The sequence below is a fragment of the Peromyscus californicus genome, unplaced genomic scaffold (genome assembly GCF_007827085.1).
Source record: "Peromyscus californicus insignis strain IS unplaced genomic scaffold, ASM782708v3 Scaffold_4__1_contigs__length_199733344, whole genome shotgun sequence".
Lineage (NCBI taxonomy): Eukaryota > Metazoa > Chordata > Mammalia > Rodentia > Cricetidae > Peromyscus > Peromyscus californicus.
Window position 1 is genome coordinate 138,772,469 of NW_026294562.1, and position 17,980 is coordinate 138,790,448.

The 17,980-nt window shown below is 41.5% G+C and overlaps 1 protein-coding gene across 2 annotated transcripts in view; it reads left to right on the top strand.

Moving 5' to 3' along the window:
- The window catches only part of Chrna7 (cholinergic receptor nicotinic alpha 7 subunit), a 122,508-nt gene that overhangs the window by 16,905 nt on the left and 87,623 nt on the right, over positions 1-17,980 (top strand). The window contains exon 1 of one of the 2 annotated variants that reach the window (XM_052714422.1): positions 13,727-13,832. The exons of the other annotated variant lie outside the window; for it this stretch is intronic. Within the exon in view, the coding sequence (XP_052570382.1) occupies positions 13,773-13,832 (60 nt within the window). The 5' untranslated portion in view covers positions 13,727-13,772. Of the gene's footprint in view, positions 1-13,726; positions 13,833-17,980 lie in introns of those variants that run through there. 2 annotated transcript variants of the gene reach the window in all.

The window sequence follows — 17,980 nt, forward strand, 5'->3', positions numbered from 1 at the left end:
TCTAATATCATTTTAAATAAATAATGTTTGGTGATTTTAATTCAACAGATTAAGCCAAGACTGCTCACTGATCGTCAGAGTGTATTTGATTAATGTTGGCTTGATAAAATCTGCAATTTCAATCACTAGTCAGAAAACACAGTTTGCTATTCCATAAAGGCATTTTGTTGATATTTGGAGTAACTTCATCAACCAGCTAGCTCATGGAGGCTTAGATTTCATTTTGGAAGTTAGCCCTTAATCCTGTTTGAACACTTTGCATTGTATTGCAGTTGGTATGCACAAGTGTGTGGCAATACCAGAATCCAGCCAGTGAATTGCCACAAAGGGACTCACCTAAGGTCCTGCCTCCCAGCCCAGTCATCCCATCCTCCAGGACAAAAAAACCTGCTAACCTAATTTCAGATACCAGGTTTTAATCTTTCCTGCCTCTGGGACTTCTTTTATTTTTATTCTCCTCAGTACCAGGGCTTAAAGCCAGTGTGCTCCTGTCTACCACCTAATCCCTCTCTGTGGAGCTTTAACAGTATCTGTTTCCTCATATATGGCTGCTTTTGTTCAATTTACTTTTGTGAGTCACCAAAGCTGTTGCCTGTAACTTCACTTCACTCATTTTTATTGTACAGCCATAACAAGATTTCATATTATATTGATAGATACCTAGAGTGTCAGTAGATTTTCTGTTATAAAGAATACTGCCATGAATATTCTTTCAGCTGTTTCTTCGAGATTTACATCTGCATCATCTGCACAATGCTTATATTGTCACTCTCGGTTAGAGTGATGCTCAAGATTTAAAGAAGATTTAATTCTCAAATTTCTCCCCAGCTCTCTGCCACACAGCTACCACACTTCCTTTACCCTCCCACATGTCCCCAAGAAATTACATAATCAGTTTTGCTTGAATTTGATATGCGGTATTTATTTTAAAGTCTATGGTGTCCTGTCCACTTCTGAGTCATGGAGTAGGCAGTGGTTGTATTTATTTTCCCTAGAGTTAGTGCTGTGGTCCTTCCTGTGGTACAGTTGCTCCTTCATCTCCGTCTCCCCAGTAGAAGTACAGTTTCCCCTCTCATGTTGAGATGCACGTGGAACTCTCTCTTTGGTGTTCTTAGAACCATCTTTTGATGATTCCTGTCCTCTCACTTGAAAGCAAATTGATTGTTTCCTGGGCCTGTCCTGCAGCTGTCTCATCGGAATCTTCGGTCTTGCCTCCGTCACCAGATGATTGTCAGATGATTGTGTGACAGTCACTTCAGCTTTGGCACTAACGACTGCTAGGTTACTATCAGATCCCACAGCCTAAAAGGGCTGATCTCCACAGTGACTGTTGTGCACAAGGCTTGCATTTCTGTATGGTCCATTCATGGAGGTCGGCTTGCTCTGCTGGAGAGTAGCAAGTCTCTAGCTGTTTCAGACGTTGCCTGACATTTTAGGAGAGTTATAGTGGCTGGACGTGCTCAAACACTTGGTGTCTTCAGTCTTTTCAGTGTAACATCCTGGGATTTGGAATGTAGGCCGATGGTAAAGCCCCTGCCTGGCATGCTTAAGGCATGCTTAAGGCCCTGAGTCCATGCCTCAGTACTAAAAGTAAATAAATTTGTCATTCTGGTGAGTGTGGAATAATATTTCCTGGGGTTTTAATTAGCAGTACCTTGACTACTAATAACATGAGACCATTTAATTTTTGAAAAATTTTTGTTCAGATCTATTTTTTTTTGCAAGGCATCTATTCATATTTTGATGTTTTCTTCTGTTGCTTTGTTTAAAGCTCACATGTATGAATTTTTATACTACGAATTTGTAACTTTACTGTCTTTATTTTGTGCTGCCGGAAGAGAATACGTGAATGTAGCTGGTTCATTAGAGTAGAAATTGACTTCTAGAGGCTAGACAGTGTCCTGTCCCGTTTTGTGTCTGTGACACGGAAGGCCTCGCATGGCCTCGAACAAGGAGAGAAAGAGGAAGAGAATGGGATGAAGATGAACTCCTTCAGTTAAGACATGAGTCCATTACTGAGGTGGAGCCCTCATGTACGCGTGTTCGTGTGCATCCGTGCACACACACGTGCTTGTGGAGGCCAGATGGTAACTTCAGGTGTCTTCCTTAGAACCTGATCACATTTTTTATTTCCTGGAGGCTGAATATCTCGTTAGCCTAGAACTCACCAAGTTGACAAGGCTGTGTGGCCCTGCCTCCCTAGCACTGGGATTACAAATCTGTATCTCTACACATATACCTTTCTCTCTCTCTCTCTCTCTCTCTCTCTCTCTCTCTCTCTCTCTCTCTCTCTCTCTTGCTTTCTCTACTTCCCCCCTCCTCCCCTCCTCCCTCCCCATCTTTTTGTTTGAGTTATGCAACACTTTACTGACTGAGCCATTTCTCAGCCTCCAAAGGCAATTTCAGCGTGATGTTTGGAGAGGACATTCAAACAGAAGCCACTCGGTATGCTTTAGTACCACTTCAAATGCTGGATGTGGTCTTACTTTCTAAAATGTTCTTTCGGTACACTGAATAGCAGTATCTTTTGGTAAACAGAAATTCCTAAATGTACTATGGTTCATAAGTCCTTCTCGTCTGCTTAGGCACGTTGCGTCTTGCTTTTAGCCGCTTTCTTACTCAAGTTCGTGGGGACATTTTCTTTTGTCACAGGGAATTCATGCCAGGGATTGAGACCGCAAAGCACAGGTTCTCCCCTAGAGCCAATTTGATATTTTCCCTTACAAGATGTTTTTAAAACCTTTCTTATCTTTGTAATCTACCTTAAAATGGTTTTCTGTATAGTTTATATCACTTTTAAATAGTTGTATGGAAACCTTGGCTCATGAATAGTTTGTATTTTCAAGAGTAATTAAAGGTAAAGTGTCGGGTGATTATTTGAGGTCACACTTGGGCATCACATTTCATGATGACTGTACTCAAATGGACATTCCAATTATTGAGGAGTGTATGATATGGAGAAAAATCTTTGGCTCTGGCACCTTTTAATATTCAAAGGCATTGAAATGGCACCCATTATTTTGAGAGCTAACAGGAAAGAGGGGCTTATGAGAGAGAGCTTGGCTCCTGTCCTAAGAGGTTCACTTGCTGTCCATTCCCAACAGACAGCTACTGGGAAACATCATCTATTTCCCATTGTTATATCTGTTTCACTGTTTGGCTCATATATATACACACACATATATATGTATATGTATATGTGTATGTATATGTGTATATATATGCACATACACATATATTTAACTGCATTTATTATTTATTTATTTATTTGTTTGTTTGTTTATTTGTTGTGTGTGTGTGCTGGTGCTATTTAGAGCAGTAAAGTGACCTATAAGTAGTATCCATAATGAAGGTTGGTGGCTCATGAATAAGATTGAAATGGATTTTCTTGGTTTTTTTGTTTTCTGTTTTTTTTTTGTGTGTGTGTGTATATGTGCGTTTATGAACTGACTCAGAAGGAAATCAAAACAAATTTTCATAGTCTCTTGGCCATCAAAACTTTTAATCTCTAATTAATTTCAAAGATTATAAGGCAAGTCTTTGATAGGAAATAAGGTTTGGTGTGGTTAACTTGAAAAGCTTTGACTTGATATTCATAACTTATCTGTTGAAAGATTTTTACGGACTTTGGTAAAAGGCATGGTATTATTATGGACTGGGTGTTTAGAATTCCAGCTGAGTAGAGCCAGTCCCAGGCCCTTCCCTCATAGGCTGAACATCTCACAGTGGAAGATGACACAGGCTGTGGGCAATCCCTCCCCTCCTCCTCCCCTCCTCCTCCCCTCCTCCTCCCCTCCCCTCATCTCCTTCTCCTCTCCTTCCCTCCTCCCCTCCTCCCCTCCCCTCCTCCCCTTCCCTCCTCCCCTCCCCTCCTCCCCTTCCCTCCTCCCCTCCCCTCCTCCCCTTCCCTCCTCCCCTCCCCTCCTCCCCTCTCCTCCTCCCCTCCCCTCATCTCCTTCTCCTCTCCTTCCCTCCTCCCCTCCTCCCCTTCCCTCCTCTCCTCCCCTCCTCTCTTCCCTTCCTCTCCTCCCCTCCTTCCCTTCTCCTCACCTCTCCTCCTCCCCTCCCCCCTCCTCCCCTCCTCCTCCCCTCCCCCTCTCCTCCTCTCCTCCTCCCCTCCCCCTCTCCTCCCCTCCTCCTCTCCTCCCCCTCCCCTCTTCTCCTCCCCCCCCTGAGCATGACAGGATGATTTGGACTCTCCAGCTTGTTTTGTGCATTGAACAATTGATGCAGTGACAGTGACCCAGGACAGTCCTTTGACAACAACCATCAGGCATACATTAAAACAGCAGTGTGCAGATGGCACCTTCATTGTTTCTGACAGGGAAAATTATGGGCAGTAGATTAAAGTATAAAATGGGAAGGAATATTCATGATGGGAAGCCTTCCCATCCAGTAGTGTTTTGCATAGGCGAGAAGCAGCTGGCCATGGTCGTAGCAGCACACAGGCTCTGCTGGCTTCTTGGATTTTCACAGATATCATTAAAGATACTGGTTTGGGAAGAAGTCCCTCAAAGTGCCTGGAACTTATACCCAGAGAGGGAATGAAGCGCAAGGTGGGAAGCATTGTGTAGCTTTGGCTGGTCTCAGAAAATGGCTTTTCAGAAATGCCACTCGGGGAGGAAATGAGAAATGCCTTTGGTATTATCACTGATTCTTCTGGAAAACTTGGAAAGGGTTTGATTCCTGTGCCTGACATATGGCTGGCTTTGGTTGTATGACTCTGAGTGTATTTTCACTGTCCACATTTGAAAACAGCCGTACAGTGACATCATCTCTGAATCTAACCTGGAATTTGCAATGCACTTTCGCTCGTTTGTGTCCCTTGGAGGATCATGTGAGATGTCATCACACTAGTTTGGCTGTCCTGCCTGCTTTACATTTGGGGACATTTGGGGACTTGAATCCAAATCTCATTGTCTTCCTTCTGTCCTAGGGATCTTTTCTCTGTTCCTTTGTCATGATGATTCCACTGCCTCTGCTGTTCTTTCTGGTGCTCACACTGCCATGGAGTTGGCTTCTGAGTCTGTCATGGCGGTCTACAGGACCCCTGCCAGCATCTGCATTTTGGACATAAAATATTCAATGAATTATCTCCAGGCTCACTATTTCACCTTGTATCCAGGCTTACCTTCCTGGAGGGGCTCCTGGGTGGGAAGTTATATTGGGAAACAGTGATTAAGTACATCTGGAGATTCTGTTGATTGAAAGTATGAATGAATATGAAGGGTTTTGTTTGTTTGTTTTGTTGTTGTTTGTTTTGTTTTTTCCTGGAGTTGAAGACATGGATACTTAGAGGTAAAAGATTCCATGAATCCTTCACTTCCAGTATACCAGGCAGGAGAAAAAAAAAAACACAACCTCAGACTCATCCGGGAGAGTAGAGGAGGAGCTTTCTCCAGAAGGACACAGGCAGAATAGAATCCACATCATCAAGGAAGTGCAGAAGTAGAGGGAGGCGGGGCCAGAAAGCCAAAGCTCCAATTTTCATTCTGCACATCTCTGTACAACCAGTTGGATGAGCAGTCCTGTGTCTCCTTTGATTGCTGATTGGATACTAAAGCCCACATGCATATGCTCATCATGGTGGAGTCACCATACATGGAGAGGTGAAAGACAGCCTCCACTAGTACATCCAGCTGGGACTGTCCATCTAACCAGGACCTGGGAGGAAGCCAGCAGTGGCAGCCAAAAAGAGGGAGGGAGCAAGTCCAGGTTCCTGCCTTGCTTGGGGAGGACTGTTGGGATTGCTCAAGGTCTTGTTCAAAAGATGTTTTCTTGTCAGAATCAACTGTGATATTAAAATATTAATTTATAAGCATCTACAGGGATGATTCAGAGAGAAACCAAAGATCTGAAATACTCAGAATATCATTTAAAAATGAGGTGAGAGTAAGCCAGGTATAGGGACACACTCCTTTAATCTCAGCAATTGGGAGGTAGAGCAAGGAAAATGTCTGAAGTTGAGGCTAGCTTGGTCCATGCAAGGTGTTTCAGGCCAGGTAGGGCTACATGGTGAGATCTTATCTCATATTTTTTAAATTAAAAATAGACGGAGACCTTTGTGATTCTGTGGGCTCTGAAATGCCAACAAAGCCCTGTGTCCTATTCTGTAAAATGCTGATAATAACACCACATGGTTGGTGACACTTCTTTGGGGGGACCTTGTTTTTATTAAATAATTCTTGTTCACATTTTAAAAACTGGAAGGCAAACCTGAGGTTTTCTGTATCTCTGCCTCCATTACATTTCTCTTAGGTAGCTGGCTCCAACCTATTTAGCGGTTTCTCTGAGATTTACATCCATAAAGAAAACAATGTGCTTGCGTCACCACTGATTGCTTTAGACTTATGTTCAGCATCTGAGTGAGGCCTTCCCAGTAATGAAGATGAAGATTTAATTTGGTGCTAGATGTTAGCCAGAAGACCTAGATGAGATGAGAGGATTCAATTCTCCATACGCTCCTCTTCTTGGAACACATAATAATCAAACTTGTTTGTCTCTTCCCATAGTTCCTCAAAGAAGCGTTTTGGACAGTCTACAACATTATATATATATATATATAAATGTGTGTGTGTGTGTGTGTGTGTGTGTGTGTGTGTGTGTGTGTGTGTGTATGTATATGTATGTATGTTAAAATCTATGAAGTCCCTATTCACCTCTGACCCATGGAATAGACAATAATTACATTTTTTCCTTAGAATTTCACTGTTTGTTCCTGATTATGGATTTTTCTTGTAATCACCATTTCCTGCCCAAACTCCAGTAGAAGTGGGGTTTTCTCCCCTCACATCTAGAGGCATGTGGAGTTCCATATCCTGTATTGTTAGAGCCATCTTGTGATGCTTTTTGTCCTCTACTTAAAGGCAAATGGTATTGATTCCTGAGCCTGCCCCACAGCTGTCACCCCAAGACTCTCTTGCTCTTGCTCTGTCAGCGGTTCCGACGCCAAGTGGGTGCGCTTCAGTCGTTCAGCTCTGACACTACCCAGAGTTAGCGTCAGAGCCAAGGGACAGAGCCCGCACCTGGACCGACCTGAGTTTAGACATGAGCCACAGTGGGGTCTCGTCACACACACCTCTGCCCAGCTGACATCATATTTAATTTGGGCCTTCCCATGACTCCTCAGTTTTGATAATTCACTTAAAAGCTCCTGAGATTCAGAAGTGTCTCATTTGTAAGATCATCATTTTACTATAAAGGAAGCTGGTGGGCATCCAGATGAAAAAGAGCTAGAGAAAGCCTACTAAATCCTCTTCAGAAGCTTCTGTCTCTGGAGCCTGGAACTCTGGGCTTCCCACCCAGGGGGCTCCCCAGGCTTCATCTAGAAAATTTATTGGAGTTTCATTCTGCAGTCATGGTTAATTAAATTGATTGAACACAGTTTCCAGCGCCTAACTTCTCCCCAGAGCTGTAATGAGAGCTCCAGCCCTCTAATCATTTGGACCATTTTTTTTTTAAACCACCAACCCCTGCCCTGGACCTCTTTAGAGGTGTGTGTATCAATCTTATAGATCTGTGGTGGCCAGCTGTGGGGGAGGCAGAGATGAGCCAAGGGATTCCAGAGAACTTTCAGGGCAATAAAGCAACTCTTTAAACACTGAGAGTGGATACGTGTTGTCACGTATATTCCCGAATACCTAGACAACTAGGAAAGAATGCTAATGCCACCTATGGACTCTGGGTAAAAGTTCCATGTCCTCTTCAGTTTCTGTGAAAATTACAGCACTCTGGGTAGTGTTAGTATTACATCGCCTATCTGTGGGTAAAGAAAAAGGTGTATAGGAACTCTCTGTACCTTTCACTTAAGTTTGCTCTGAAAGAAAAAAATACTCTGAAAATAAAGTCTCCTAAAAAGGAAACAATGACCCAATTATGAGCCATTGGGTACTTATATAAAATGTAGCAATATAGGCAAGATAAAATTAAAATGATAGAAAAAAGTACAGCATGAAAACTTTAAGCAAACATCCGATATGGGAATATAGATATGAAGTATCCTCCATAACAGATTACATTGCCAGAGTCAAAGGGGCTGGTGTGAAATTGTAAATGTGTCAGACCACAGAGAACACCCAGCAATCCTAAACTTGTATGAACCAAACAATAGAACTTAAAGCACATGGGGGAAAATGGACAAAATGAAACATCTGTAGTGATCGCGGCAAATGCCGATGCTTCTTTCTCACAGAAAGTCAGCAAGGAGACAGAGTAATCACTGTCAGTCAACAGGATGTAATCAACACGTACATAAGGCTCCACTCAAGAACAACAGTACATATATTTAAAATAAATGGAAAATGCACCAAGAGATACCATGACTTGAGTTATAAACTCAGCACATTTAAAGTAACTGAAATTTTGCAAAGTTTCCTCTCCAGCCATGGTAGACGCAAACTAAAAACAAGTGAAAAAGGATAATTTAATTTAATGTAATTTAGGCAGCTTAGTGCTACTATAACAGAATACCTAATGTAGCCTACTTATGAAGTAAGCAGAGGTGTGTTTTGGCTCATGGTTCTGGAGATGCAAGACCAATTGTCCCATTTGCTTGGGACAGGGGTGGCACATAGTGGTGGAGTAAACTCTTTACATACAGAAACCGAAAGATGGAGTCTGTAACGAGAGCATTCCGTGTGACCTAACGAAGGAGAGATGAATATCTCTCATGAATATTGACTACAGTATCCTTAAGAAACGGTAGCAAAGAGAATTCAGGATTACATAAAAAGAATTACCTGCCACAGCCAGGCAGGATTTATCCTAGAGATTTGAGGTACTTTAACGTTTGAGAACTAATCAATATGTACTAATCACACAGTTATAATTGCTGCTAAAAATTGACAAAGTTTAACTCTCCGTTAAAAAAAAAAACCTTAAAAAATGCAAACAGAATATACTTCCTCAGTTAATGAAGAACAGCTATAAAGAGCTTAATGCAGTGTCACATTTAGTAGTTAGATGATTTCCTCCTAAACTAAGAAATGAGGTGGTTAGCTCTTCTCATGACTGCTCTTCAGCCTTCTACTGGATGTTACAGTTCTGGGCTGCACAGCGGGGGTGGGGGTGGGGGAGGAGGGGGCAGGAGGAGGGGAGGTGGAGCCCATAAAGAGGAAAGGAGGAAGTAAAGCCGTGACTGTTTGCAGAAGACATGATGGTTTGTATAAGGATTCCCCCAAAGTTTGCCAAATATCTGCTAGAGTTTATTCTCCTTATACATACTAAGTATGTTGATAGTCCTTCAATTAGTGTAATTTATATCAAAATCCTTGTAAGATACTTATAGATGTGAGTATTCAAAATCTGTATTGAAAATGAGAGAGAAGAACTAAGACAGTTTTGAAAAAGAATGTGAGGGCAGATTTCAATAGATCTGGGGTGTGTGGTACTTGAGATGGGGTCAGTGTGTGGGTTAATGAGCAGCATTTAGGATCTGGAAGAAGACCCGTGAAAGGAGAGCCAGCTCATTTGACAGAGTTACAAAGTGGAGCTCATGAAGAAAGGATCGTGTTTCAGACAGACTTCTGCTATTGGATCGCAGGCTTAAAATAAAAAAAATGAATTTTAACATAAGCCTCATATTTTATACAAATATTAACTCAAACTGGATTATAAACTTCAATGTAACATGTGAAACTATAAACCCTTTGAAGAAAATTGTGGGCAATCTTCAGGGCTTTTGCTAGATTAAAAGTCCCCAAACAAGAAAAAAAACCTTGATAAGCTAGACCTTATAAGACCTTATGTAAGTATTTTTGGGAGGAAGACTCTCTTCAGAGGCATAAAAGCAATCCTACAAATAAGGAAAAACTATTTGCAGTTAACTTATCTGACAAAGGACTCGTGTCTAGAATATATGGAGAACTCTTAAAAAGCCAACACTGAAAATCCAGTTAGCCAATGATGAAATGTATCAATAGGAATAAATCAGATCAAAGAATGTCTATTGTCGATGACCCTTGCCTTTTCTTGGGAGATACATGGAAATGTCTGTGCTCTCAAGATACAGACAGACGAATGAAAGGATCACTCTTAAATCCTCTGAGTTTATTGGGGTTCTTTTCAGAAGATGACATACAGGTCATTCGTTCACTTTGCATTATCTGTGAGAAGCGAGGGCCTCCTGAGGAACTCTGGAAGTCTCTTAAGTGTCATGTGACCCTTGTCTTCCTCCAGGAGGGAATATTAATGGTCCCCATCCTGTGAGGGTGATCACTGAGTCATCACATCTGTGCTGCATCATGACAATTATGGTCTGGTCCAGCCTGAAGGAAATATCTACCCTGATGGAAATCTACATTCTAGAGCATAGTAATTATTGGTGAAATTATTAAGGCCACTCCACGTAGTTAAAAGGGAGGTTTATTTTGTGGGGTAACTTACAAGTGAAGGAATAGGCTACAGGGTCTGGGAAAGGTATAGCGCAGTCTGGCGGTGTTCTCTGGAGAACTCTGCTTGGTCTAGCTCCAGCATCCAGGGTCCAGGAACCAAGAGAGCCCACACATCCGAGTCTTCAGCGTCCGGCGTGACCATTACCGAAGCCTCAATGGGGGTTGAAACTTCCAGGTCAAAGCTGGAATGGCTACCCACTACATAGTAATAGTTTCATGAGTCTATACTATACTTAACTTATACGTTTAAACCTTACTGCTTTATAAAATTACAGTTCACTAAAGCTGTTTTTAAAAGTAATTATTTTAAATAGGCAACTATTAACCCACATTGAAGTGATAAGTACTTTAATTGAGATAGCTAGGTAAATGAGAACAATAAGTGCATTGTCTTCTTTGGGATTGTTTGTATTTTGTTATACTGCTGGAGCTGTCATTCATGACCATGCTAAGGAGCAACTAGCTGGGGCTGTTTGCACCCAAATACAGACCACCAGTCTCAGGTCATTGAAGCGTTCAAGGCTATGGGACTACACTGGCAGACTTTTAGTGGCTTATAGCTAGCCTCAAGCCTAGAGTGTAGGAGTCTCATTGTTCTAGGCTTTGGAAACCAGAGCCTGTGGTTTGGTTGGAGGCATAGGATCCTAGATTTTAACCAGCAGCAGCCTAAGCACTTGGTAATCCTCAGCTTCTAGCTTCTGAGAGTATCAGCTGTTGGAAGTGCCTGCTAGTGTCACAGATCCTGAAGGGCTTGGGTAGGGGGCTCACTGCCTGTAGCAGCTGGTGCTACATACAGCTCTTGGGCTGAGAATGTTGGGACCCTGGCCCTTGTCAGTTCCACCATCTTCTCCTTGTGGCTAGGGTATCATATGACCCTTGAGGATTTTTGTTTTGTTGTTGGTCTTTTTTCAGTATATTTCATCTCTTGCATTTCTTCTGTGTGCAAATTCACTCATGCTTTACTCCGCTCTTCTATTCTTCTGATAGGCCCATCTATTTAGGTTGCTTATTGCTAAAACAACAACAACAACAAAACACCACAAAAAAAGACCACTCCTGTAATGTTTAGAAATTCAGGTTAGATGTGAGGGAAGATGTTACAAGAAAGCTCAGATCTTATTCTCCGTGATTGCGGAGGATGGGGATGGAATACAGAAACCGCAGAATGGGTTCTAACAGGTTTAAGCAGTGAGGCACTACAGACATAATTTTCTGTGATGCCTAACACCATTCTTCATTTTATTTTTAATGTTATGGGCTCCTCCTGAAAATAAGCTAACAGTTATATAACATTTCATCTTGTGGGTCTAGAACATTTTTTTAATGGGAATGTAGCTTGTTGATAATACTGCTAGCATTATAGCGTCGTAGTTAGGATTTTTGGTTTCTGTGTTTTAGTGACTTAAAAGTTAGTGTAGTTTTTTTAGATGTAGAATTGATGGTCTCAAAGTTAATGGTTTGTTGTTGTTTGTTTTTAAACTCTTTACATGAAGATATCTAACCTTAGATTGCACTGAGGGAAATATGTGCTAGTTTTTACACATTGACTCAGTGTGGGGAATGCAGTTTCACCCTCATCAGCCTGAGTCTTATTATAAATACTGTTTTGAATGTAAGTTGATTATTTGCATATTCTCATCTATGTATAACTACAGATGTAAAGAAATGACCCACAATTAGGCAAGCCAATCATTCTTCTATTTTCTCAGTGTTATTTCCTATTATGCATAGGAACAGCAGCAGCTGTAGGGGCAACTGTGAGCTGGTACCCAACAGAGGGAGGAGACCCGGTATGTGGAAACACACTTGACAGTTGTAGCCATTATTTATATATTTGATACCAGGATTGACCCAGTGAAAGGAGAGAGGGCAAGGCACTGAGTGACAGTTACTTTTGCCTCATTTGAGTGTTTCAGGAGGTCTTACTGTACCTTCTCTCCTCCCTGAAGCAGCCACAGGCTCGCACAGCCTTGGAATCACTGTTTCTTTTCATTGGTGTCTTCCTTGGTTGCAGTTTTCTGTTCTGTTCCTGTTGTGTTTGGTTTGGAAGCATATAAGGAGACAGTTGGTTTCCTGGTGTCTTATTATCCTTTCCTGTTTCATCTGCCTTTCAGATGGAGCTTCGGTGTTGGGGTCTTTGGGGGTCCACAGTGACTCAAACTTGGGACAGAACAGACTTAGTCAGTGGCTTAGGAAGTCCCTCTAGAGACCAGTGAGTGCTGTGGCACAGGATGGAAGGCAGGAAGGTTGGAACGTTCATGTTCTTTGGTAGGTCGTGAAAGGTTGGAGAATAATGTGGTAATTGTAGTTGGATGAGACTTCCTGGGCTAGATCATTAAATGCCAGGGACTCTCCCTTCCCTGGGAATCTCCTACTTCCTATCTTGATCATCTGTAATAACCCAAATATAGACTCTAATAGGACAGAGGCAGTGCTTAGTCAAACTGAAAGAAAACAGGTTATTTTTCTAGGTTACAACGAATATAGAAATAGATGTAAATCTATTTTAGCCCCCACGTGGCAGGATGGGATGCATATGCAGAGACGGAGGCTAGAAACTGAGCAGGGACTCTTGTATAGATTTAAATGTGGCCTCCTCTCTGCTCAGCACCTTCTCCCTGACTACTTCAAGATTTAGACTGACTGGAAACATACTTTCCTGACGTATCAGGAAGCTAATATATCCCCAAAGGTCATTTGGAAAGGTTTTTCTTCCTTTTGGAAATGTATGCAAATTGCTTAATCACCTAAGTTATGAGAAGTGCCAAAGTCATTCTGTCCCTGACCGTGTAATGGGAACATTTTCCCTGGTAATTGGTGCATGTGCTTCCTGGCCTGACACTTCATTGTAAGAAAGACTCAGAAGAAAAGACGCTGTGAATAAGTGGAATTTGGTTTTCTTAGTGCCTGCTTCTGAGGACACCTGGGTGTGCTCCAGGCTGGAAGGGAAGTAGAATTTGGGTCTGCAGCACAGAGATGGGTGTGGTTTCTCCTAGAGACAAAACTCTGCAGTGATTAGTTAAAATGAATCACTAGGGTATTTCTGGGCACAGTCATTTAGTAGCTTTCTGCAAGTCTGTAAGAAATACTGGAGCCCAAATGTCTGTGGAGAAGGCATTATTTATTGATATTCAGGGGGAAAAGGAATTATAAATACATAAGGAAGCTGCAAGTTTAATTAGGTTTTCTGGGATTTAGGTGACTGCTCCTCATGCTAACAGTGCCAATGAAGAGCTGTTAAGAAGGACTTCTGTTGCTTTCTCACAGCTAACAGTGCCCATCACAGGGGTTGTACCTCTGTCACAGTGACTCCAGCCTGGCAGGCAGTCTCTTCTGCTGTGCTGCTTTGGAGATCAGGACTGATGGCTGTCTGAACTTCAAATGCACGAGAACGTAATCCTTTGGAGCATGCCCTTGAGGCCACGAGCAGAGCTCTGCTGGGTAAGGACCGGATCTGTCTCTTTGTGGATCCAAGGTTGGTCTGTACTCCTGCCTCTCTGCCAGGTGTCTTACTTTCTGGAGCAAGAGACCTGGGTCAACTGTGTGAGCACTCTGTTCCATAGCAGCCTGAAATAGAGATGTGTTGGGCCAACTGCTCTGGGGGAACTCCATTGGCTACTTTGAATTCAGTGCCATTGATGACAACAGTTGCCTGGTCTACTCCCATGCCAACTGCCAGGCCTGTAGCCAGGCCTCTCTCTCCTCTGAGCAGCCAATTTGTTCCAGTCCCTCTACAGTAGCCCTGCTGTCCAGCCCTCCTTTGCCATATTTTGGTAGTGTTGGGGATCAAACTGAGATCCAGGAGTATGCTAAGCAAGCAGTTTTGCACTGAGCTGCCATGTAGCCCAGCCCCTATGGTTTTGATTCTTTTCAATATTTATCTTTATCCTTTTTTTTTTCTTTTCTGAAATACTTAGGAGAGGGTAGTATTTCTATTTTGCTCTTCATATTGATTGAAAAGTCCAGAATAACATAGAGTCGGGTCACTGACAGGTGATAGACCCTTATATTACCAAAATGAACCTTACTTTTCTGTCTAGTTGTTAAAACATGCCTGTGTGTTAGTGCTATCTCTGTGTAGCTGTTAGAGGCATCTGAAAACATAGTTTTCTACCTTTAAGTTTTGTCGAAACATCAATGTTGGTTCTGGTACAAAGCCCCCATTTGTGCTCTTTATCCCACGTAATGTTCTTCAGACTCTATTGTTCATACTCTGAGATGGATTATTAGAAGTCCTGAGATTTCATGTATTTTCTTTATGTTTCATTGCTATACAAAGAGGCTTATTCACCATAATTGATCCATTCAAAAAGTACGTTTTTCACATTTCCACTTGAAAACTAATCGTATATATCTTGAAGTTGAATGACATTTTAATTTTTCAAGTTTTTTGAGATTATATTATTATTATATTATTTTTCCCTCCCCTTTTCTCCCTCCAAACCTTCTCCTCTTCCCTCTCTTTCAAATTCATGGCCCCTTCTTTCATTAATTGTTGTTTCATACATGTATGTGTCTTCCTAAATATATAAATACAACCTGCTCAGTCTGTATAGTGTTTCTGACAAAGCCTGTGCTTCCTGGGTTTCCACTACATTCCGGCTTTCAGACCCTCAGCTTCGCCCCCATCTCAGCAGTAAGTAACCATGAGAGATTTCTACAACCCCTTTGTTACTTACCCTTCTTTTTGAACTGAACTCTCCAGCCCAGGGGCTGGACTGCCCTTAAAAAATGTTCTGTTATTAATTGTATAAATTTTGCTCATGGTCCTGAAATGTATGTACTATTAGATATTCCCTCATGTAGTTTTCACAATTGTTCTATATGTAAGTCTTATTATATATACCCTGAGGTTATTACTGTCTTTTCATCGTTATAGTTTAATATTGCATTGATTACAAATTTATATTAGGTAAGCTTCAGCTGCAGCCTTGTTCCCACAGATGTGCATGACTAATTCAGGTAATTTTTCTAACTATACCTCCTTAAAATACAGTTTAGCCAAATTTATACTACTACCAGAGATTAATAAATAGAGTCAATGTTCCAAACTAATCATTTCTCTTTGATAAGTCAGAATCATAGTATTTAAACACATTTGACCATATTATGATATACTAGCTAATGATAGATTTTTATGTTATTCCTCTGCCGCCTTCTTGGGACAGAGATATTCTAATTATATTCTAATACACCTATTAGATGGTTAAACTAATTCTCAGCTTGCCATCTATATAGATTATTGATTGTAAATACATTTTAAAGATTATAAATATATTATTGATACAAATATTGATCATATATCAATAGTTATTTTTCATTTTTTCTAGTCATCTCCAAACTTAATATTTATCCACATCATCCATTACCCTAGAGAGAATTAAACATCCCTTTTTTACTATACAAAAAAACAGGAATTCTTGCAGTCCACAAGAATATATTATAAAGATTCAGCTGTGTATAAAAGCTATACTTTGACCGGCCAAGGGTCCATCAAATGGGAATCCATTTATCACGGAATATTTGGTGTTATACAGCCTTAATATTTCAGCTGTCTTCTGCTATGAAATTCTTGCATGCTCAAATACTCCCAGATCATATTCACAAACAGCTAAACTTTTCAGACCTGCTGAACTTCTGGGTAACTAAATCCCCCCCCCCCCAGCCTAGGAGACAAGCAGGCTGTAGATGCATAGCTTTGCTTCTTGTGCAAATGAAGCTCAGACCATCCTTTGCCTTCAAACCTAGTGGCATTCCAGAGCAATTGACTGAGGACCATAGGGTTTTTTGCATAACCAGGTGCAGTAAGGACTGGAGCGGAATTCCAGAGGCAGACACAGAACTGAGTGGCCAGAGAGAAGAGAGGAAGACAGAGATTCTGTAAAAGGTAAAGCAGATCTCTTGTAGAGTTTATCAGGGCCAGGAGTAAGGAGCCAGGAAGGATAGATGGAGGACGAAGGAACAGAGGATGAAGATCAGGTCAAAAGCATAGGAGCTTACTAAAACTATGAGGACAGGAAAACTGGGCACAGAGAGGAGCTGAATATGAGGACAGAGCTGAAGCCATATAGATAGAATTTTGTCATAGAGGAATAAAGTTAATGAACAAGAGAGCATAGTGCACATAGATTCCTTTCCCTCAGATACCCCATGCCCTAAGTAGTGTCTTTCCCAGGACTCTGGGAGGAATTTTCTCAGAGTAAGAACTTGGGAAAATTACTTTTTCATTAGTATATTTCTTGAAGTTGAATGGCATTTTAATTTTTCAAGTTTTTTGAGATTATATTATTTCTCACTCCCCTCTCCTCCCTCCAAACCTTCCTGTATACTCCTCTTCACTCTCTTTCAAATTCGTGCCCTCTTTCATTAATTGTTGTTTTATATGTGTGTGTATTCCCAAATACATACATACAACCTGCTCAGTCTGTGTAGTGTTTCTGACCATTTGGTATTGGTACTCTTCCCTGGACACAAAATCTCACCAACATGCCTGCCCAAGCTTCTTAATTTTGTTGGGATATTTATTTAGAGGCTAATCAGTACAACTGAGATTATCCATAAACATACATAAAAATCAACAGAAAAAAGTTTACAAATCCTATTCAGAGTTTCTATTATATAGAATGAGGATTTTATAACCCATTATTTTAAAACTCTGCTTCTTCCAGAAATTCATCCCTTTGGTGAGGTGGTGTCAGTTTTAAAAGAATTCCTTGTTTCTCTGAAATGGCCTTTATTTTGATTTGACTCTTGGTTAACCATTTGTGTGGACAAAAATTTCACAGTTGAGTTCTATGGTTACTTTCCATAGTTTGTAAGTGTCCTTTCCTTGACTGGGGAAGCTGTTGAGTTCCCATCTGCTCTCTGGTCAGTTATTATACTGCATTCCCTTGGGGATAACCATGACTTTGTGCTTTTAGGATAGTGTCTTTTTTTTTTTTTTTTTTTTTTGGTTTTTCGAGACAGGGTTTCTCTGTGTAGCTTTGCGCCTTTCCTGGGACTCACTTGGTAGCCCAGGCTGGCCTCGAACTCACAGAGATCCGCGTGCCTCTGCCTCCCGAGTGCTGGGATTAAAGGCGTGCGCCACCACTGCCCGGCGGATAGTGTCTTTTTATGTTACAGCTTTACTACAGTGTGATTTATTTATTTTTGTTGCTGTCTTTCCTTTCTTCTTTTGAAGAAAGGGTTTATTTTGGCTTATGGTTCCAGAGAGATAGTCCATCATGGTGGGGAAGGGATAATAACAACAGAAGCAGAAAGCTAGCTGGTCACATCCTTAATCCATACAGGAAGCAGAGCAAGAGAATAGGAAGTAGGGTGAGGCTATAGATCTAAAGCCTGCCCCAGTGATATGCTTCCTTAAGCAAGCAAGGCTCCATCTCCTGCATAGTGTCACCACCTGGGGATCTGATGTTCAAATACATGAGCCTAAGGGGGACATTTCTCATTTAAACTATCACAGTGGCCAGGGGATGGGGAGGGAGAGGTGTGTGTGTGTGTGTGTGTGTGTGTGTGTGTGTGTGTGTGCGCTCATGTACGCACATGTGAAGGCCAGAGGATGGCTTGACTGTTATTTGATTCTCAGGATT